The sequence below is a fragment of the Podarcis bocagei genome, assembly GCF_964188305.1.
Source record: "Podarcis bocagei genome assembly, chromosome: 3".
Classification (NCBI taxonomy): Eukaryota; Metazoa; Chordata; class Lepidosauria; order Squamata; family Lacertidae; genus Podarcis; species Podarcis bocagei.
The window spans coordinates 75,889,708-75,912,098 of record NC_138127.1 but is presented as its reverse complement, the minus strand read 5'-3'; the positions used below and the strand labels follow the sequence as shown (position 1 = coordinate 75,912,098).

Sequence of the window (22,391 nt, the reverse complement as noted above, 5' to 3'; positions counted from 1 at the left end):
ATCTTTTAGAATAAGTTTTGATTTTCACAATCACCACCTGAAAGCATGTTATTGAAGAGGCCGAAAAAGTAAGCAAGCATATAGCCAGCACTTACTGGATGAGTTTCAATTATTTGGCTTGCTCAATAAGTGGTGATCACAGATTCCATTTCCTGGATTCCCTCAAACTACGTAGCCTGAATCAATTTCTATGACTTGGTGACTGCAGAAGTCAATGCTATTAGAAACAAAAACTTAGCTTTCTGAATAAATTATGAAAGAAAAACATTGGGTTATTATGTACCACTGAATGCAGTACAACCCACAACGAGCTTTTCTGCATAGAAGTTTCAGCACTACAGTTTCAAATGTCAAATGTATCTGCCAAATGTGATTTAATATCAAAACTAAATAGCACTTACATTACACTGCATAGTAATCTAGGTAAACACGAGAAGGCAACCACATGTAATCTACAGAGCCATGAGCAGCACAGATTAATATGTCCTTTAAAATTAGAAGTCTAATTTGACATGGAAAGTGTTAATTAGTTTTCACCTGACAGATTAAAGGAGGCTTCTTGTTCTACTAATGAACATGTGATATTTGTGCATGTTTAGAGAGCAGTCGTACCACAGTAAAAGCATACACAGTAAGTAAAGTGATTTTATAGTATAGAGAAGAGTTAGAGATACTACCGACTGAAAACTGTTGTGTTCCGGAATAATTAGCCAAACGTGGTAGTCCATGAGAGAAACTAACTGGTATTTGGATTATATTGTGAATATCTGGATAGTATCTCCATGAAATCCTAGCCATTCATGCTAAAAATTGTTATTGCTGCCTTATTTTGTTTTTATTTTTTAATATAAATAGTAACATTCCCACCTAGTCTACTTCCTTTCAATAGTAAACTACAAGCAACTGCAGTGTCACTCTTTTCCTCTTACAGTACTTCCATTCCAATTCAGAAGTTCTGAGAAAAGCTGGTGTTGTTTTTTAAAGTGGTGCTTAAATGCAAGCCCCTCTATGCAAGCCAGCCTCTAGATTATGCGAAAGTGTGACTTTTATCCCTGCTGCTGCAAATAACAAGAGGTTGGGGGGGGGGGTCGAAAGAGAGAGAGACCTGACACATACAAACTGGCATTACTCCAAGCTCACAATTAACTAAGTCAAAACAAGTAACACTGCCTGCAAAATTGCTTTGAGGAAGGTGGGAAGAGGGGGAGACTCTGAAGGGGAACGTTCACCAAAAGAATGCAGCAGTTCTATGCGACAAAAAATACAGAGATTGGAGGGGTGACCTCCCTTAGAGCAAGGGATACATTTCAACCACCCCTCTCCCTAAGCGTGTGTATCTTATGCCAATGCCTTTTTTGCAAGCTCAGGCCCCAATGGGTCCCTCCGGAGCCCACGCGCACAGCAACGCAAGCCCCTCTCTCTGCATTTGACCCCACTCTTCTCGGAGGATTCCCGCGTCCTTCCCGTCAGCTGCAACCCACACACCTTTGCCCTTCATTTCTCCCCCCCCCCACTAGAAGTCACCTTTTCAGAGCCGCTTGACTCCCCACCCCCCAAAAAAACCTCTCCACAAATCCACCGGCAGCGCTATTTCCCCCCACCAAGGACCATGCCTACAAACTCCACGTGGGCGTGCCAGAAAGTGCTCCGTTCAGACGTTCCCCGGCCCCCTCACCGCGCCACGCCCCCCCACATCACATCACAAAGGTAGGCTTACCTAGGCCGCCCCCTCCAGCATCTCCCCCCCCCCGCCTTTGGGGCTGAGCAGCAGCACCGCCTGCCCAGCCCCCTTCCTCCCCCCCCCTCAGCAACACACCGGCCTCCCCCCTCCCCAGAGACAGCCGGAAAGGAAAGCAAGCCAAGGTGACAGCGGCTCCTTCACACGCCCCCCCCCCGCGCCTTTACCTGTCCTCTCCGCCCAACGGAGGCTCCCTGAGACAAGGGAGAGGAGCGAGGGGAAGGATGAATCCCCGTTCCCTCCAGGCGCCGCCCCCGCCCTCGCTCGCCTCCCATGCCCCGCCCCCCCCACCGTCGATCACCATCATCCGCCATCCCTGAGGCGCAGCAAGAGGTTGAGGCGTTAGGCCCCGCCCCTTCACCCTCGCTCTCAGCCAGTGAGCGGCCTTGGCTCCGCCCCTCTGCTTTACATACTCGACCTTCTTCCACTTTCGGCTCCTAGGAAACGGCGCGTCAGGCCACGCCCACATTCGGTGTGTGTGTGTGGTCTTTGGCTCTCTTTTCCCCCTTCCCTCCCCACGCGGGCCTCGTGCGCCTGCGCCTGCGCGCATCACCTCTCTTCTTCTTCCTCCGCTTCTCCTCGCTAATGAAGCGGATGAGAGGCGAGTGGGGGCGGGAGTCTCGCGCAGCCCGCAGTGGCTCGGAGCTCAGCGCGCGCCGCTTCGCGCGGCCACTGTTGCCGCGTTCTCCGCAGTTTGGTGGTTTTTTGCAAAAATGACAATGCGGCGGGTTGGGTGAAAGCAGCAAGCCTGGCTTGGAAACCGCTTCAAAGGCGTCACAAACGTCGCAAAGTGCACAGGGTCGCAGTCACAGAAGCAGTGCAAAAAGCACCTTGAAGCACCGCAAATTATTTATTTGTTTGTTCAATTAGTCATACCGAAAGGAAAACTTAAAATCTAACGCAGATAAAACTGGCAAGAGAGAATGACATCCTGTGCAACAAATACAAAAAGCAGTATAGGTGTGTGTTGTGTGTGTTCACTAACAGTCCCTTAGAACGCTGCAAGTAATGATTCATTTGCTCAAAGCGGGCAGCGGTGTGTAAGTTTTAATTCAGGAAATGTCCGCAGTTGTTCGTGGTGCCCAGCACTTGTGGCCTAAAAAGCTGACAGTGGAATGTTTACATAATACTGCAGTGTCTTTTTCTGAAAAACAAACTGATTTTAAAGCAAGTCATTTTGACTTTCCATTATTAAATTACGCATATCAGTGTTGGTGCTGCGATACACCTTTCTAGCAGAATCTGCCATTGGATCTTGCTCCCTAGTAAGTGTAGAATTGCAATGAAAAGTAAAATACTGGCCTTGAAAGCTACAAACAATACAAAAAAATGAGTAAGTTTCCATAGTGCATGTGCATATTTATTCAGATTAATGGTGCTTTCTCTCAGCTAATTTTAAATTTTTATCCTTGAACTACAGCCATATATGCAAACAGGCTACATCCCAACTTCCCTGGGTGTAAGAATCTTCAATAAGATGAATTCAGTAAGACCTAACTTCTGAAACCAAATGTGCATTGGTTGTGCTTTATATGCATGATGTGAGTTTCAGAAGTTAGGTCTAAGTACATTACCGGTACTTCCCTAAAATAATCCTAGGAACTTTGGCTTTCCCCTAGTAGGGCCACTGTCCCCAGCACCCTTAAACTACAGTTCCCAGGATTCTTTGGGAGAGGACATTTGCTTTAAATGTGTGGTGTGGATCTAAGTCCCTTGACAACACTGGCATTTATGGGTAAATGTGCATAGGATTGTAGAGTTAGAAGGGATCCCGAGGGTCATCTAGTCCAACCACCTGCAATTTAGAAATGTCATCTAAAGCATCCATGACAGGTGGCCATCCAACATTTGCTTAAAAACCTCTGATGAAGGAGAGTCCACAACCTCCTGAGTGTTGCATTACCAAGGTATCTATTTACATTTGATAAGGGGTGTGTGCACAAACAAAACTGAGGTTAAGAATCAGACTATGTTAGATTTAAATGAAGCCTATGCCAGAAGTAATACTTTGCACGAGTACAGCAGGTGGGAATGGCAACCCTGGGTCTTGAACGCACCACCGCAGATTGTAAGCACGGACATCGTATGATTGAATACCTCCAGCTGAGACACCACCATCACAGGGAGGCAGCTGAGTTTTTAAAAGAACACCCTGACATTCAAGTTTTCTGTGTTCAGGGAACTGTTTGGAATTCTTTGGAGAAAAGGGTGAGATAAAAACGTAATAATTAACAGCAGGAGCTCCAATCTTAGTCTGAAGTGGTATAGTCAGACAGATTTTACCATCTCACCCATGAGAAAGAAGCCTTAATGCCAGGTAGTTATTATAAAATTACCTGCCCAGCCAAGATTTTTTTATTGGGCGCCCCAAGAAAGGCAAGATGAGACTGGTAACTTGCATAGCTTGTTGGAGCAGAACAGTGTTTGGAAATAGTGTTGACTTCTGATTGCACTGTTTTGTAAGAAAACAAGGGTTGGGCCCCCACACTTAGCAAAATCTACTGCTAATTCTGAAACTAAGTTTTATGGTAGGGTGTTTAGACATGAACAGCTAAATAAGCAGTAGCACCAGACTAGGGAACATGAGAGAATTTTAAAATACTTGGAGGCTAATGGTAGGATTCTGTAATCTCAATACTTACATCACACTAGAGTATTTATTTATTTATTTTAAAAAAAGTTTAATGTAATACAAATATCTAATAGTTTACATAAAAGCAATAAAAACACAACAGTGACATTCTGTAAAATTTCCTAAAAACGAGATCGAAACTATACATCACAAAGAAAATTGAGCAGCGTACAAAACAGATAATTAAAAATTAAAAACTGAAATCCAGGAAAGCTTCGGTAAAGATATACTTTTCCAAGAGGCATCTAAAGGTAATTGCTGTCTCAGCCTCATGAGGAAGGTCTTTCCAGAGGGTGGGTGCTATCACTGAGAAGTCTTGCTTCTGCATTGTCACCAAGTGACAGTCTGTTGGTTGTGGTTTACCAGCAAGGTCTCCTTGGGAGATTCTAAAGATCATCCTGGTCTCTGCCCAGGGAGGTGGTCTGCTAGATGTCCAAGCCTTAAGTTGTTCAGGGCTTTCAGTGTCAACAACAACACCTTGAACTTGGCTCAGTGGCTAAGAGGCAGCCAGTGTAGATCTCTCAACACTGGTGTAATGTATAAAGCTGGGTGTCCCACTAAGCCCCCTAACCAGATTGTCACTCAGCTGTGATTCACCCTTTATTTATGTAAAAAGCGGCAAATTTAGTGTTCAAGATATTGCTCAAGTTCCATTGTCAGGGAGGCTCTTTTGTGCTGTGATGAATCATCAGATAATTACGGGTTTAACACATGAGAAATAGAAAAAACACAGCTGTTTTCCTTGTTCCACGCAATCTACATTGACATTGATTTGCTGATTTGCTTTTAAGTGAAGCAAACTCTTGCACATGAGCTTGCAGCTGCTAAATTCCTATCGCTTCCACTCCATGCAAAACTAATGGAAGTGGGATCGCCGAATTAATTGCTGGATGCCCTGAATCAGCCTCTAAATGTGTACTTGTACACACCGTGAAGGTGTTTCGCAGTAAAACATCTCAGCATACCTCATTCGATTTTGTCTAGTTAAAGACTAGTATTGCAGACCTTTACTGACCTGCATGAAGAGAACATGAGGCGCGTAGTGCTTTCAGCACACTTTATAGCACCACTAAAACGTATCACCATTCTAATAGTCTTCATCTCAGGGGGTTTCATAGATAATCTATTTCACTTCGTACTACAGACAAGCGGTGTACCTGTAATGGGGCGGACAAAAGTGACCCAATTATATTGGAAGACACAGAGAAAGCAGATAAGGAGGAAAGAGACTCCATCTGATTTGATTCTGAAGTATGTTTTAAGGTCCAAAAGGGAGAAATCCTACGAAAGTAGAGTGTGTAAAATTTGCTTCAACACCAACTATCATTGTCCTGTACAAAATAGGAAAAAGTGGATATTGTGTATCAACACAAAGACACAACCTGCATAGGGAGAGAGTGGTCAGGAAAGTTGTTCTCTCCTTAACAACTGCCTGCATACTGCACCAGAAAGATACCTGCCTCTCCGTTTGAGAATGCTATTTTGCACAGCACATAAGTGTGTTAGACCCCATCTGAACTACACATTTAAACATACACTTTTAAACAAGGATGACTTTCCTTAAACAATCCTGGGAACTGTGGTTTGTTAAGGGAGCTGAGAGTTGATATGAAACCCTTATTCTCCTCAGCCAATCCCTCTTCCCAGGGAATTCTGAGAACTGTAGCTCTGTGAGAGGAATAGCAATCTCCTAACAACTCTCAGCAGTCTTAAAAACTACAGTTTCCAGAATTCCTTGGGGAGAGCCCTGACGGTTAAAAGCCCTACTGCTTTATATATGGTGCAAATGGGGACTTAGATTAGATATGTGAGTGGATTCTTTTCCAACCCAGTAAGTGTTTGATAATATACTCTTCTCACACTGGAAATTTTCCTCACAAGGTTATTGTAAGGTTACATGGGATGAGAATTGTAAAAAATAATGCATACGTTGAAAAAGTAATAGATACATAATTCATAAAGGTGGCATATAAATATTATAAACAAACACAATACCAAATCTCCCATGCCCTGTGAAAATGTTCATGAGACTAGAGTATGCAAACAGATTACATTTCTGGATTGTATTGGATGTAAAGTAGATGGAACCCATCCAAAATTACCTAAAGGGCATTTTCATTAGACTAATCAGCTGCACCAGCTTGTCTTCATCCAGCTCTTGGCACAGAACAGATTAGTAAATGCAACCACGATGCCGAGATATGCAACTCTGGTGAATAATTCATAGGCCACCCAAGAACTGCTGCAGGTATTCTTGTACGCCAAGTCAAAGTTAAATGCAAAAAGAAGATATTGTAGCCAGACTATAGGAGGCAAGAAGACAAAAAGAAGATTAAAGGATTAAACAAAATATTGCTTTGCTGTTGCATAACTTTTTTATTTTTGAGGATGTCAGGTATTTGACAAACATTCATATTAAGTTTGTGTTGGGAAGATGCAGTGCTCTAGACCAAAGGTGGGAAATATTTCTGGCCAAATGGTCTATATTCTTATCTCCTCCCACCCTGTAAGTCAACTTTGACTGGTAGGTCAAACCCATTGCTTTTTTTCTTTAAAAAAATGTTTAGGGGTACTCTCCTTTTGACTCAAGAAAACCACCATTTTCTAGTTCAAATCAGGAAAAATAAATACAGTAAATGTAAGCTGTCAGCTATGTAATATAAGGTAATGCATGTTCTTTGTATTTTTGTCCATTTACTGTATTTATTTTTCCTGATTTGAACTATAAAATGGTGGGGGAGATCAGATTTGATTTGATTTGATCTCCCTCACCATTTTATAGTTCAAATCAGGAAAAATAAATACAGTAAATGGATTAAAATACAAAGAACATGCATTACCTTATATTACATAGCTGACAGCTTACAGTAACTTCCACATTGGCATGAGGTTGTGTACACTTCCCTCCTACTTCCAACTCCTACTTCACACATTAAACGCTCGCTTCCATCTGAGACTCGGGAAACACCGAGACAGGAAATGAGGCTGCCATTGGGGGTAGCAACGGAATTGACGATTCATTGGCCCTACCCATCTGTCAATCATCTGATGTCATGATGATGCCATGTGACTGAAAAGTGAGTGATCCCACCCATCTGTCAGAGTTGACCTGTGGGAAGGGAGCAGCTTCACCAGCGCATTCCCCACTGTTTTGAAATTAATAACATCCTTCCAAATTATGTTCAATGGCGCTAGAAAAGGCAGCATGACATGTGCAAAAGTCATATTTGCATATTATTAAGCAGATACTAACTGCCTGTGGATAACCATGGCTATTCCAAATTTTCCTTGAAAAATATAGCCTCGTCATCTTCCTCATTAGTATTCAGACAGACAAACTGTCATCCATGTATCATTCAAAGAACTCATCAGTGCATCTCTTGGTAGATGCGAAGTTATAAACTCATCAAAATTTAATCTGAAAAACAAGGAGAAGATCTGCTGCATAAATATGTTCTTGTATTTTTTTGCACAGGTGAGCAAACAAACATTTCATTTCCTTCTGCACCATTTCATCCTCTCCTTTAAAATTTCTGCACCACTTCAGCCCTCCTTCAAAATTTCCATTCTTCTGTCTGCTCCTCTGTTTGCTGCAACAAAGCTTTAGCCTTTAATCATCACAACAGTATCCTAAACCATTAGTTGTTTTATTTTAATCTTACAGCAGTCATGTGGGGTTGGTTAGACTGAGCGACAATGACTTGGCCACAGCCAAGCAACGGTGTGAAGTGGGCTGGTGCACCACCTAAAACTTGAAATCAATGCCACATTAGCACAACAAGATTCTGTTACTTACCATATAATTTTATAACTTCAGTCGGGTACTGCTTTTGAATAATTATTTAGGGTTGCATCTAATGTTATTCCTACTGTGAGTGGGCTCACACAGGCATGACTACCTTTGGTACACTAATTTCAAGAGATCTTCTCTGAATCAAACTTAATTAACTCTTGACATTTACAATATCGTGCAATGTAGCACCATAGGTTTGGGGAAGGAAAGGGTGGCTGAAGCACGTGTGAGATGCATCAGAAGGAAAACTGTTTTGACGTTGCAGGTCAGAAAAGTTGGAGACACTCTCGAATGCATGGCCTAAATAGGCATTTCCATCTCTTACCTCTTTTGACTTGGAGTGCTGTGCTTTCTTCCTGATTGACATTATCCTCCCAACGTCATGCTTTGCCCTTGCACGTGTCCATGCAGTGGTGCTTTGCCATTCAAATGGATATTTTCTGGAAGAACTGCCTTACAACTGACCCTTTTATTTTTTAGGATTGCAAAAGCAGCAAGTGCACCTTAGTGATGAGACATCATGGGGAAATTTATTGTAATGTGTAAGCACCTAATTTGTCAAATGCAGCATGTAACAAGAAAGTCCTTTTATAAATGCAACAAACTAGCTGAGGGCTACTTAGCCTAATAAGCTTAAAATCTTATTTCTCGTAGACATCTGTCAAGGCAAAAGCAAGATACACACAACACAAGCACGCTTAATCCACTAGCTCAGGCTAAAGGCGATGGAGCTTGTGCGCTGCTGCTTTGCATCCAAAGGGGAAATTGCAAAGGCGAAGAATACACTGTGCACATTTGTGGAGAGATGCACTGGGAACGCTGAAGTTTGTAATAGCTAAGAAGGCAACCTACCAAACTGTGGGCTGTTCAAGATGAAAGCTTCATCAGAAGCATAAGATCCTAACATCAACTGAACTTGTAAGTTTTTTCTGCCTTTTTATTCCTTCCTAGATCAGTTGGATATTTTTCAGGAGTAAAGAAGGATAGGAAGAGGAGCATAATGGGCTGCACTCCTTCACACAGTGATATTGCTAACCATAATGTGACCCATGGAATCAAGTCACTGAACAGGGGTATCCTGCCAGTTGATCCCGAGGGCGAAGGGTCCCAGCTCCCAATGCTGATCAAATGCTCCTCTTCATATGATCTTGAGGAGTTGTGCCAGAGAGAGACTCAAATTAAAGATCACTTCTTTGAAAATTCATCAGATGAGGACAAAAATGTTAATTTCCGCTCCTCCTCTGAGGATCCTTCTCTGCCTGAGATTGACCAGGAAGAGAAGGAAATGGAAAGGGTAATCTCAGAGACTGAGATAGCCATATCTGAACTGACGGTGTCTCCCACCCATATGGTTGAGGATATTAAGGTCAGAAAGCAAAACTCTTCTGCATCGGAAGAAATTGGCTTTGCTTTGGAAGACAACGATGCAAACAATGAAAAGCAAAATCCAAAGAAAGGGAAAAAGCAAAAGAGCATCAGGCAGAGAAAACAAGGCCGTCATTGCAAAATTAAAGAAAAACCCACCCCACCCGAATGCAAGGCAGAGGAGAAGGTGGATTTCCCAGAGTTGCTTGTTAAAGCCCATCAAAATGCTTATGCCTATTTAAACCCCAACCTCTCCAAATACGAGGTTATCTTGTGCATGGCCAACCAGGCCACGGAAACGCAACTAATTATGCAGCAGATGGTGAGCTTTTTACTCCTTCGTTTTGATGAAATCAACCATCTTTTGGGAGAAATTGCCCAAGATGGAGAAGGCCTACTAAGAGATGTGGGAGGGAATCTTGCTTGGCCAGCTGGCAAAGGGAACCTGAAAGAACAGCCAGATCTCTTGCAGCAGTTACTACAGTACACAGTCAATAAGATGCAGCTGTTAAATGGCACTGTGGCCTCTTTAACATCTGATGCCCTGCAGGAGTCCTGTAGCTTTCTACAGTCTGCAGGTAGCAGCTTGGAGGAAAAACTGAAAGCAAAACAAGCTTTTGATGAGCGCTTGCTCAGGACAATAAAACTCCTTGAAGCATCTGCAGTCAAACCCTCTCACTCTCATCCTGATGATATGACTCTTTATTCTGAAGACAGTGGGATTGGGATTGACAGCGAATCGGTCAAAGACCTGAACCTTCTTGATAAACAGGGAATACAAAAAAATTGTGATTCTTCTTCACATGACCACCCATCCTTAAATCCAGCCAGGCCATCAGGTGAAATCCAGTGGTCATGCCCTTCACTACATGCCACAGGCAGATCCCACGACTGTGCCCTGGAAAGACAATTTAAGGATATATTTTACCCACCTGCACCCACCAAGGGTGTAATGCCTTCTTCAGCTGTAGCTCCAGGAAGCACTGTTCTGCAATATCAAAACATCTCCAAAACCTCTTCTCCTAACTCTATGAATTGTGGCGTCATTCATGAGGGCGGTTGTTTCAAAGACTGTGAATCAACCACAAATGAAGACAGTGATGATAGTAGCTTTTCTGAAGAAGGTGACAATTTAAGTCTGTCTGAAAAGGGAACTAAAGAACAGCCCACATCTTCGCCTGCAGCAACCTACAGTAAACGGCGGCCTTCCACCAAACGGATAGAGAGCCCAGAGAATGAGGAAATTACACTCAAGATGAAAGTTGCCATTAGTGAAAAGATCAAGTTTGTCCCTGCTAAATCTGGGAAGAGGGATTGGGTGGAAGATGAAAATGGGAAGATGCTGCGGCGGCCTAGCACAGCAGCTGGAAGCCAGAAGGCACCAGTTAAAAAGAAAAGGTCTAGGTCAGAGGAGTCTCTGAAAAGTCATGCCGAGGACCCAACCCTTTTAGAACTTCAAAGGACTCAGAAGGGGCTTGACAAAAGGCTGGAAATGTTTTACACACTTAATGGAAACAAGGATCTAAACGATAAGACAGCATCACTGAACCCCAAAGAGCCATCTAACTTGCAAGATTCTGAGCATGTTATTCATAGATCTTCCACTAAGAAACTGAAAGCATCTCTTGCTAAAAACTTCAGCATATTGCCTAATCAAGATAAAGTCCCTTTGTTTAGGTGTGATCAAAATGCTATCAGCCAACAGACTGGTGAAAGGAAATGTCGAAAGCCTGTCACAAGCACCACACCCCCAATGGATCCAACATCTAAGGAAGAAAATGAGCTTCCTGGAACACAGAAGCTGAACAGTGTTGGTTGTGCTCCACCCCGCAAATCTGTAAAGAAGTTAATTGAAACATTCAGCACCGCGGAAAGTCTTGTGAAACCTCCAAGTTTAAGAATTTTGGGCCCAATAAAATGCGTCAGAAAGTTTGGACTTCCAAGCATCACTCCCAGTCTCCCACTTCCTAGAGGACTTGCGCCTTTAAATCACAAACATAGAGTTTCACCAATAGGAGACATAAATTGTCGAAACATCAGTCCAGCACACTTTACCTTGGGTACCACTGGGTCACCTGTATTTGCAAGCGGAAGTGGCACAAATGGGGATTCTGATGATGATGGCGATGACAGTGATGACATGGAAGACCTGCCCCCACCACCTCCTGACATGTTGATGGACATCTCACCTGATTCAGCTACATATCCAAAAGATGCAACAACAGGAGAAAACTATTCAGAAATTGCTAAAACAAATGAGCATTTCACCGCTAAAAAAGTTAATCACATTTCTCAGCGAATGAAAGCTTCTCTGTGTTCAATTGACTTGTTACCGAGTAAGAATCTGAACAGTCCCAGTCTCATTACTAACAAAGCAACAAAAAGCGCTAGGGTGGACTTCAGACCAAGAAAATATTCCCTGGAGTTGAATTCCAGCTATGTGTCTGATAACCACCAAGACATTTCATCAGCATCCCCAGAGGAACATGAAGTGGAAGAAACTACGGATCTGTATAAGCAGACATGTAAGCTCATACCTCTTCAAAATCCTAAAGAAATGCCAGAACAGGATGCACCTGAGCCAGGAAATAAAGACTGTAGCACACCTTCAGCTTCAGCTCAAAAGCGAGGCTCTCCTGATTCACCCAGTGGAAGTGAGAAAATGACTGCCTTTACCAAACGGGTGTCCCCCGCAAGAACACCACCTTCATCACCCCCCAGTGAGAAAAGGCTCCCAAGCCCACCACTACATCAGAGGCACATAAACCAAGCTTCTTCCCCCACTACCCACCGGCAGCCAAGCCCCCCTGCTAATCCCAGGGCATCAAGCTCTCCAACACAAAGGAAGCAGCCTTCCCCACCAACCCAACAAAACCTGTCTAGCCCACTGTTGGGACGCAAGCAGCAGAGCCCACCAACCAACCGGAAAGTGTCCAGCCCACCAGCACTCCGCAGAGAAGCAAGCCCACCTCCTTTCTCAACAACCCCATCCCCACCGACTTCCCCATCTTGGTTGCACAAAGGATTACGAAATCACCTGGACTCTGGGAATGAGCAGCAGACTCCCATCCTGAAGATTGTCAGCAATACACGCTCAATATTTTGTCCAGCCACTTCCTCGTTATTTGAAGCCAAACCGGTGTTGCCACCTAACAGCTCCACAACAGAGGCTATGGCGGACCATCCTGAAGGGTCAGCATTTGCGCAGAGGAACAGCAAACATCTCAGGCAATGTGGGGATCAACAGAGGAGGGTGTCCCTCAGTGCTGCCAATCCCCAACCTTTTGTACGGAGGAGTTCCTCTGATCGCAGGCCAGGATTTCAGCGTCCCCTACCATTCTTTGCCACATCTGGTAGTGAACCTGTGCTAATTCAAACAAGGTAAGAGTCAGAATTTTCAAAGCCTTTAAGTTGCATTTAGATGTATAGTCAGCCTTATAGTCCAGGCAAGTAACTTCGTTGCACCCATATCTGTCACTAATATCTCTTTCCTACAAGTAGGATTTGTGTGAGTGAGGAATAGGTAAAAAAAACAAAACCACCTGTTCCCTTGTGTTACATCTGCACATGGGTTTTGAAAATGCACAGTGAAGTGAAGCAAATCCTTCCCCGATTCCTCTCTTGCCCATATTTGCCCATATGACAGCTGGGAAACCACCCCAACATCAGCACCACCAGCCATGCTGCCAACTTGACTGGCTTTCCACGTAGTACTATTATGAGAGTCCATGCTGGGCGTGGGTGTGGGAAACCTGGGATTCTAAATCCTTGCTCACCTGTGACACCTGACTAAGTGCCTTTATGCCTCGAATATCTTATTTCACAAAGTTGCAGTGAAGCTATCAGGCTCTCTGAACTCTCCAGGGTTTCAGGCAGGTGTTTCTACCAGCCCCACCTGGAGATGCCAGGGATGGAACCTGGGACTTTCTGCCCAGGTCCTCTGCCACTGAACGGCGACCTTTTCCCACCCTGCCAAGCGTAGGATGCTGATGTAAGAAATGCATGATGGGTTACTTTTCACACTGCAGTTTAAAAGCCTATGTGCCTTTCCATGAGTTACCTACTGCAATGACTTGTTTACAGAACTAGCTCATAGCATGAAGTATGAGAATTCAGAAGCATCCTTCAGTTTTCAGTTGTGTCCTGGAGATAGCTTCATACACTGGGTGTTTTGACAGAATATTATTATTATTATTAAATTTATTACTTGTCCTTCACCCTATGATTCCAGGACAGGTTACAACAATTTAAAATACAATGTCATCATCATAATTTATTATGGTCAAAGACCAGCTCGAAAAGCACAACCGGGACAGCTTTCAAAAGAATAAAATATACATTTAAAGCAGTGTACAACAACAGCTTAATGATTGAAATCTAAGATAAGTGCATAAACACATAAAGACCTAAAAATTTGGACTACCATACAAATTGGCCCTGACACCCTGGAGGGCGACTTTGGCTGTTTTCCTAGTGAACTAAATTATTTCGGGGGTGGCATGTGCCTGCAAATCTGTGCGCAGAATCTGGCAACCGTAAATACAATGTTATATTTTTAAAAAAGTTTTTAAAACTTACATGTATCGGCCAGGGATATAGGAAGCTATCCTATACTGAGTGAGACCATTGGTCCATCTAGGTCAGTATCCTGTACGTTGACCGAGCATGGGATTTCAGAATGGAGACACTTCCAAACCCACCTAGAGATGCCAGAGATTGAACGTACGACCTTTTGCACTGAGGGGAAGAATTTTACCACAACTGCATACCAAATGGTAGATTCCCCCACCACCACCACTTGACAGGACGGTACATTCTGTTTCTCAGGTTGTTATGAACATGCCATGGTGCATTGCAACTTGGGGACAGTTTGAGACATTTGTCCAACATTTCTCAGGTTTTAACTTGACGTTACAGGATCCGTAATGCCAAAGGCATCATTTACCTTTCCTGGAATAATTTTATTTTCCTTGCATTACAAAGAAAAGAGAAAGAAGTTGTATGGGACTGTTGCTTTCCTGTCCTGTAACATTAAGCCTTCTGCGAGAGTCCAGTTAAGCCCTCAAACCAGCAGAGATTGCAGTCCTGCTGATTTACCTCAGGAATATGTATTCTGGGAAGAAAAAGAAGCTATCCGAGCACCTCTGATCTTCTAATCCCTTGTTTTGTTTCTGTGTTTAACCAGCTCTCTTCAACCTTGGGTTCCGCCTTTCAACTTGTAAACAAAACAATAAAGAGGCAGAAGAGTGCCCGGGGGTTGTTATCCCAGAATAACTGATTATGTAAACGCAGGCCTAGGATCAGTTTCCAATGAAGCGTTTGCTCTTTCCCTTTACTCTGGGCTCTCTCTTGAGCGAGATGTGTCACTGGCCCCAATTAGAGAGCTCTGGCATCTGTTGTAGCTTCATAAGTACCAGGGGAATGGCCTGTCGGTGTTTTAAGCTATGGGAACCAGAAACCATCTGCTCACGTAATAGGAGGGGGTTAGTGAGTTACTTTGCTCTTATGAGGCTGGCCTTTTGCTGGAATTTAGCTGAGGGGCACGTTTTCACAGCACGGATGCTCTGCCCGTACAAATCCCGCTAATCCATAATAGGATTTGTGCATGTGTAATAGGAAAAAAAAGTTTATTTTAGTCCAGTGATGGCTATCAGATTAAAGGCCTTTCCATGGGGTAACAGCTGGGAGAGGAGCTTTGAACAAATACTGTTCAAATATTCCACTTAGGGCCACAAAGCTGGTTTAATGACTCAGACCCCAAGCAAAGCCTTGGGTCATCTTTCCAGATACAGGTAAATTTGTATCGGATCAGGACCTCATCAGGATATTATTCTAACGCTTCTTTTAAGGGTATAAGACAGCAACCCTATACCCACTGAACTCCCTGGTACTTAAGTGTGAGTAGGCATGTGTAGGATTGTAAGGTGTATCAAACGCTCCACATTATTTTTCCATTAACGGAACCATGTAACATACACAGAAATAGAGGACAAAATTTAAAAGTGGATAAGATCAAGGACACACACAAATTCCAGGTGCAGATTTTGTATATTCAAGTACTTAAATCTAACTCTCTGTTGATAAATGCTACCCCAAACTCTGAAAGGTGCAAGATGCCACGGTTTCCAGGCATGTTTAACCAGGGTCTGTGTTTCCTTTTGGAAAATGAGGCACAGGTGTCTTTATGATATATGGTTTATTTGCACATATTTGCACATCCTGAGCCTACAATGGAGGGGTTCACAGCATCAATACCCCAAGAGGTTCTGGCTGCTCCAATAGCCACAGCAGCCTTGGATTTAAGCTGACCCCAACCATTGCTCTCAAATGTGCTCTCTGCCCCTCTCCCCAGCCTGCTGTGCTTTACAGACAGCCACTATTTTCTCCTATCACTGAAATCCTAAACGCTACTCTGTTTTATCTTTGCTAACTATCTCAGAGCTCAAGGAGGGGCTCCACCTATTTGCCAGGTTGCACAGTCTTTATTTTCTGTTAATGGCCCACCTCTTTACATAATACAGAATCCTAGAACTGTCTGGTAGCCCATTTTAACACTCCAAGCAATGATTAAATTCTAACACCTATCAGACCCAGGAATTTAGGGGAAACTGGCACCTGCAATCCCTGGCCACCCACAACTCATAACAATATGTATATTGGTGCTTTTTCATTAAATGCATTTGTACCAAATCATGTTATCTTTTATTGTTTGTACATGAAATATTGATGCAGATAGCGCAATCTATTTTTTACCTTATCCAGCAATTACTTAATTTATGGGAAGTAGTCAGATATATGTTACATCAGTGTGAGAAGCACTGCAGACAGGTCCTTTACCCAGAGGTGCTTCCTGGGGCTTATGGGAGATGTAGTCCAAATCATCTGGAGGGTGCCAGGTTGGTAAAGTCTGTGATAAAACATATACCTATGAAGAAACACATGCGAATGTGAATTTCATGTGAATATTCAGCATTCTGAAAACCTCAGCTTTCATGGTTATGAAACCATGTGCACATTTGCTTAATTTTTATAAGTATTACTGTTATTATTTATTAAATTTATATACTTTCCTTCACAACAAAAAAATACAAAATGAGAACACAAAATACACGATAAAACAAAAATTAAAACAAACCAATAGTCCTCCTCACTTTAATTTTTTTATTTGCATACTTTATACAGATGACAGAAGTGTACTTTTCTTGATGCAGAATTTGCGTTACCTTTGACGACCTGTGCTAATAATTCTTAGCTCCCAAATGGTGATAGATTTTTATGTAATGGAGCTTCATTTTGGTATGAGGCAATAAGAATTTAAAACTGGATTGTACAGAATAATAAACACCTAAATAGCTGCTGATGGTGTTCCATCATGAGTTTACATGTTATATCCATTCTTTTGCTTTTAAAAGGTCATACGTCATTAGCCTTTGGACTTAAACATCTTCTCTATTTGCAGAATGGAAGAGAGCCATAGGAAAGAGGTGGACTCTTGGAACAGTCCATGTTCCTCTGAGGGCAGAAAAGCAGGCAAGTCATCTTCCCACCCTGAACTCTACATTGTGGGCCAAGGACTCCAGAAGGACTGAGTGGAAGTGATTATGCTGGCATCTAGAAAGCTGTGGCCCAGGACCAAGAATCTTTTCATGTGTAGCCCCAAGCTGCAATGTTTTACTTTCTTCACCATGTCAAAGAAGAATGAATACTGGTTCCTGGTTTAGCATCACAGATCTTTGGAACTTGAGTTCTGAAGGTCATCCTGACCAGCTTTCCCCTCCAAGAGATCATCTGCCAAGCTGCATGGTCACAGTCCGGACCACTGTGAGCTACAGAGTGTGTGAGAACTGCAAGGAAGTACTTACAGAGCAGATAGTGGCAGATCATCCCAAGGCCACCTTCCTGGGCGCCACATGCCAGCATTGGGTGGGGCCAGAGGCAAAAACAAGCACAGTCAGAGCAATGAATGTGATTTTTACCTCTGTACAGCAGGCTACCCCTATAACACTCTCCTGAAAGTAAGACCCGTTGAGTTCAATAGGCCTTACTTCCAAGTACACAGGTATAAAAAGTTAAAGCCCCCCTGGATGGTTAAGTTCTGTCAAAGGCGACCATGGGGTTGCAGTGCTCATCTCGCTTTCAGGCTGAGGGAGCTGGCATTTGTCCACAGACAGCTTTCCGGGTCATGTGGCCAGCATGACTAAAATGCTTCTAGTGCAGCGGGACACCGGGATGAGTGCCAGAGTGCACGGAAACGCCATTTACCTTCCCACCCTCCGCAGTGGTACATATTTATCTACTTTGCACTGGCGTGCTTTCGAACTCCTAGGTTGGGAAGAGCTGGGACAGAGCAACAGGAGCTCACCCTGTCGCAGGGATTCAAACTGCTGACCTTCCTATCGGCAAGCCCAAGAGGCTCAGTTGTTTAGACCACAGCACCACCCGCATCCCACAGGTATAGGAACACACTAAAAGGCATGTTTGCACCATAAGAATTCCCACTCTTTCACGCCTAGAAGGAAATGGATGCATGAAAAACTAATCTTCCCGGACCAGTAAAAAAAAGGTATCCCACTTTATTCCTGCCCCAGTATGGACTATCTCTCAATATCTGGAATAACTTCTGTCTAGAGTGCAAATGAACATAACAGAGCAGAAGGTATGGCATAGGCAGCTGCAATGAGAAATGCCTTGCAGTAGTAAACCTGGAGCAGATATTGCACCTGCTAGCCACTCCGTGTTTGGACAGAGCAGGTAGACTATAAAACTAGGTGTCATCTCAGGGAAATCTAATGAATTCTGAATTTCAGTTTTGCATGGGCTCATTCAAAAAGAGAACAAAAGGCAGCCAGCCAATGCACAATAATATCTATGAAATTTAATAATGATTTAGATAAGGCTCTCTTTCCAAGGTCTAGGGGTTTTTCCCCCCCTACCAGATGATGTAGCCTTAGCCACTGTGTAATCTCATTGCTTCTGTATCACAGAAAAGCTTCATCTTGATTCCTGATGAGAGCAAATGTGTCATGCCCAATCAGGTCTTTTTAGAAGCACTCAGAAAGCATCTGCATATTTCATGAAACGGGATCATGGGCCCAATCAACCAAGTATTTCTCTCATTGTGATAATGTTCATTTGGTTCATAAGGTGGCACCAGAGAAAGGAGTCCTTTATTCACTCCTGTATTAATATGGATTAAAATGGCTCTCCCCAGCCGGCTGCTGTACAGATGTTTTTGGCTACAACTCCCATTCCCCGTCCCCAATCACATGCGTTCTGATGGGCTGATGGAAGATGTAGTTCAAAAAGTCTGGCAGACAGCAGGTAGGAGAAGGCTGGCTTAAATGTAAGGCTACACTTGAGATTGAAGGCAGACCATCAATTTATTTATGAAGTATTTTTTAAAGAATAATTACATAAGCACATAAATTCCACATTTCTGCTACCAACCAGCTTTATATGACTCTGTATTGGTTATTGGCTTTTAAAAAGTTTCTGTATTTTTTTAAAGTTATGTTACACTGCTATGTATATTTGTGTAAATACCATTTCCATTTTTCACCAAGTCTGTATATTTGTGAATATGAATTACACAGTGATGTATATTCAAAACCTACATTTCTTCGCTTTATAAGCCACGGTGAGAAACCTTGCCGTGGAATAAATTATATCTCTCTCTTTTTTTTAGTTGCGGAGTTTTATATTGCATTTGTACTTTTGTGATTTTCCACCAATAAACTGTTAAAATAAATGTAACCTTGAAGTTAAAATCATAGGGTTATATTCAAAGTAGTGTTAAGAAGATTGCTTGCACTGATGGAACAATCTCCTCTCCCACCCCATTGTGCACTGCTCTGGGGGTCTCAGATTTGGGGAGGGTGCATAGTGGGGAAAAGAGGGGGGAAGTCCCTTTGCACTAGCTAGAATTGTTGCTCTAACTTCTGCTAGTGCAACTGTTTAGTTGTATATAGTCTCCAGTTGCAAACTCCTGGAGATAGCTGAACATGGGTCTTATTCATTGACCTGATTTTGGAAAGATTTGCCTCCTTGGGTTTCATAATAGATCTTTGTACATCTGCAAATCTTGCGGTTCACCAAACACGCCAATAACTTCCTCGTGTTTCTCAGTGGCCCTATGTTGGTCAGATTTCTGTCAATTTCTATATGTGCTACTAAATGGAGCAACAATATATTGAAAAGCAATTTCCCATGTTTCGGTCACATCCCTATCATCACGCTGTTGTGTTACCAAGAATCAGAAAACAGGGCAACATTTTTTAAGCCAGAGAGGTGAGCCTGTGTAGATAGGTGCAGGCTGAAAGCATAAGGAGCGGCAAAGGAGGACAGGTGAAATTTATTGATGGAGAAGAGAACTTCATATGCCTGAGGGCAGCAGTAGGATGTAAGGGGTGATCAAAAAGCAGTAGTACTCTCTTGGCGGCAGCTGCCCGTGTTCATCAGGATAAGGTAGGGCATGGCAAGAGTAGGGGGGCTCCAAGTTGGTGGCATTGGGGTCCCATGGTTGTGTGTACACTTGCAGGATGCCGATGCAGGCAAGGCAGAACTGCCCTGACCTCACCACTCCCTTCTCCTGCCCCACCCCATCCCCGTCCTGGCAAATGTAGTGCCACCATGACTCTGGGGCCACTGCTGGCTGAGAGCGTTGCAACCAGGTAAGCAATCGCCACAGGCAACTGAGGCAAAGATACACTGGGATTTAAAGCAAGGATCCTGTACTGGTTCTGGGAGTAGGCAGGAAGCCAGCACAGGGATTGAATGACAATCACGCGGTCTGAGCCATGTGAATGCTGGATGATTCAAGCAGCAGAGTGCTGGACAGAGGTGAGGAGGCAAAGTAGGATCAACAGGCCAGGGAAAGACGGACACATTAGTCAGGGTGCTGGGAGACAAAGTCGTGAATCAGAATATTCTCTGCATCATTATGAGATCCACAGGTGCCATCTCACACCAAAGACTAGGTGCCTGCAACAAAGGGCTTCAACTTTGCCCATTGACTTTGAGGGGGCCCAGCCCCCCAAATATATTATTGTGGGTGCCGAAGCACCCACTGCCCCCTGGCAGATCTATGTTTGCAGGTTTATATATACTAGTGTGCTACCCCCTCCTGCTAGATATCAATCAGCTGGGGATGTGACCATGTGCTGAAGTTAAATTCCCAAGAATTAGCATCAGTCAATCTCATTTTATACCCGTGTTGTTGTTTTTAAGAGATTGTCTTTTATTTTTAAACTGCCTTTTCAAAAATATTTCCTCGATTGAACACGTACTGCCCTGGATTCACTATTGCTAGTGTCATGGCCTCAGCCCAAGGGTTAAACCTGGATTAGCATGAGCAGATCCACTTTGCAAGGCTAACCGGCTTAGTTTCTACACGCACAGACAGTGGCCTGGTGGGAAGCTTAACGCACAGCGAAGTTTCCTGTGTGCTTCTCACCACATTTCACTTACCTTGCAAGAAAGTTCCAGCGGTGTCAGCTTCCCAGCCAGGAGCTGCCATTGGCGCAGCCATAAGGCAAGGACTTCATGTAGCCTTTCATTTGCAGCCCATTACCTGAACAACAGCTGTGCTGGCATGTGCATAGCTTAAACCTTAAACTCTGGACAGTGTGAAATTTCAATGCTGAGAATCTAAATCAGCCAAAGGGTCATATTTACACCTGGAAGTCTGCAGAATGGAGTGGGTGCGGAAGATTATGCCCCAATAGTGTCTCTCATTGCCCCTCTCATAGCTTCAGCAAACTTGGGTCCAAGCTTTTTAAAATGCACACTTTCCACTAATGCATGCATGTCTCGGAGTGGAGACGTTTGTCGCAAAATTCGGGAAATTGTGAAGGATAGCTGTGTTTCAGTTCACTCCTTGTTGCAGGAAGCGTGAATTAGGTAAGCTCACATTTAAAACGCACCCTGAACTGAATTTCTTCCCCCATCCACAGTATGGACACCCTAAACTGAGAGTTGGCTGTGTGTTTGGCAACAGCTGGAGAAGGATTGTTTGGATCTATAAATATCTATCACCTTCTCAAGTGGCTGCTTAGCTCAGAGGTAAATGATCATGGGTAGAGCTGAGCTAGTAATTCCTTTCCTGGCCACACCTTTCTGTTGAGGTTGAATTGGCATCTTCGGAGCTAGAAAGGAAAACAATAATAATAAAATACTGCTAACTGTTGATCCTTTGAGGTTTTATTTTACATTTCTGAGCTAAGGATAGGATCAAAATGTACTGCATTTGTTTCCCTCTGATGTGAATGGGGAAGGCATCCGATTCATAGAACTCTGCTAGTAGATATTTACATTTGCAGGAGTTTTAAGCCTGCTGCTGAGTTTTATTATCATCTTCAAAGGGTGGCAAGGCAGACGTGGTGTGAACAGCAAGAGCTCAGAGATTAATTCTGCTTTCTCTGGCTGCAGGGAGAACAAGGTTAGACATTTGTAATGCCTCTCATCTTATGCATTGGCAACACTTACCCATTAATATTGACTGAGAGGCGGGTGGAATGGCATGTTTGAATCTTTTTCTCAGCTGGTATAAAGGAATAGAAAGAGGGAAAGGCACGACATAAACCTTTGCTAGTTTAGCGAATCCCTTGTTTTCGCTGGTGTGAGGTCAGCTTTATCTTGAAACAGTAAGCATCTGCAATGTGATGCCATGCTGCCAGTGTCCAAATATGCCTTGACAGTCTCATGTTTTCAACCAAAGAACTACAAAACTTATCAAAACACCAACATGGCAAAAATTAATCACATGAGCAGAATTTCACGAACCTCGGCAGTCACATCCCGCAAACAGGAGGGAGACATTTGTGGTTCCCTGAACACTCTGAGCCGGTTCCCATTCTTAAATTCTG

At 43.4% G+C, this 22,391-nt stretch overlaps 2 protein-coding genes and 2 long non-coding RNA genes across 6 annotated transcripts in view; 1 reads left to right on the top strand and 3 right to left on the bottom strand.

The window, feature by feature from the left end:
• The window catches only part of CLIP4 (CAP-Gly domain containing linker protein family member 4), a 38,362-nt gene extending 35,915 nt beyond the window's left edge, over positions 1-2,447 (bottom strand). For 2 of the 3 annotated variants that reach the window (XR_014005932.1, XM_081186416.1), the window contains exon 1: positions 1,906-2,001. The gene's annotated coding sequence lies outside the window, so the exon portion shown is untranslated. Of the gene's footprint in view, positions 1-1,905; positions 2,002-2,291 lie in introns of those variants that run through there. The other variant, XM_081186417.1, reaches the window with a different exon arrangement.
• A 923-nt stretch (positions 2,448-3,370) lies between these two features.
• LOC308582939 lies at positions 3,371-7,311 on the bottom strand. Its single transcript, XR_014005954.1, has 4 exons — positions 7,211-7,311; positions 6,473-6,673; positions 5,386-5,527; positions 3,371-3,932 (listed from the first exon to the last, which is right to left on the bottom strand). It is a non-coding gene; the product is annotated as an uncharacterized lncRNA (long non-coding RNA).
• Positions 7,312-9,163: 1,852 nt separating this feature from the next.
• PCARE (photoreceptor cilium actin regulator) lies at positions 9,164-19,308 on the top strand (the record flags this gene model as incomplete). The annotated part of the gene is made up of 2 exons (XM_081186359.1): positions 9,164-12,909; positions 16,988-19,308. 2 exons carry the CDS (start codon positions 9,164-9,166, stop codon positions 17,115-17,117), a joined length of 3,876 nt encoding a protein of 1,291 aa, XP_081042485.1. The 3' UTR covers positions 17,118-19,308.
• On the bottom strand, positions 14,389-22,391 carry LOC308582945. The gene is made up of 3 exons (XR_014005961.1): positions 22,309-22,391; positions 22,012-22,066; positions 14,389-16,453 (listed from the first exon to the last, which is right to left on the bottom strand). It is a non-coding gene; the product is annotated as an uncharacterized lncRNA (long non-coding RNA).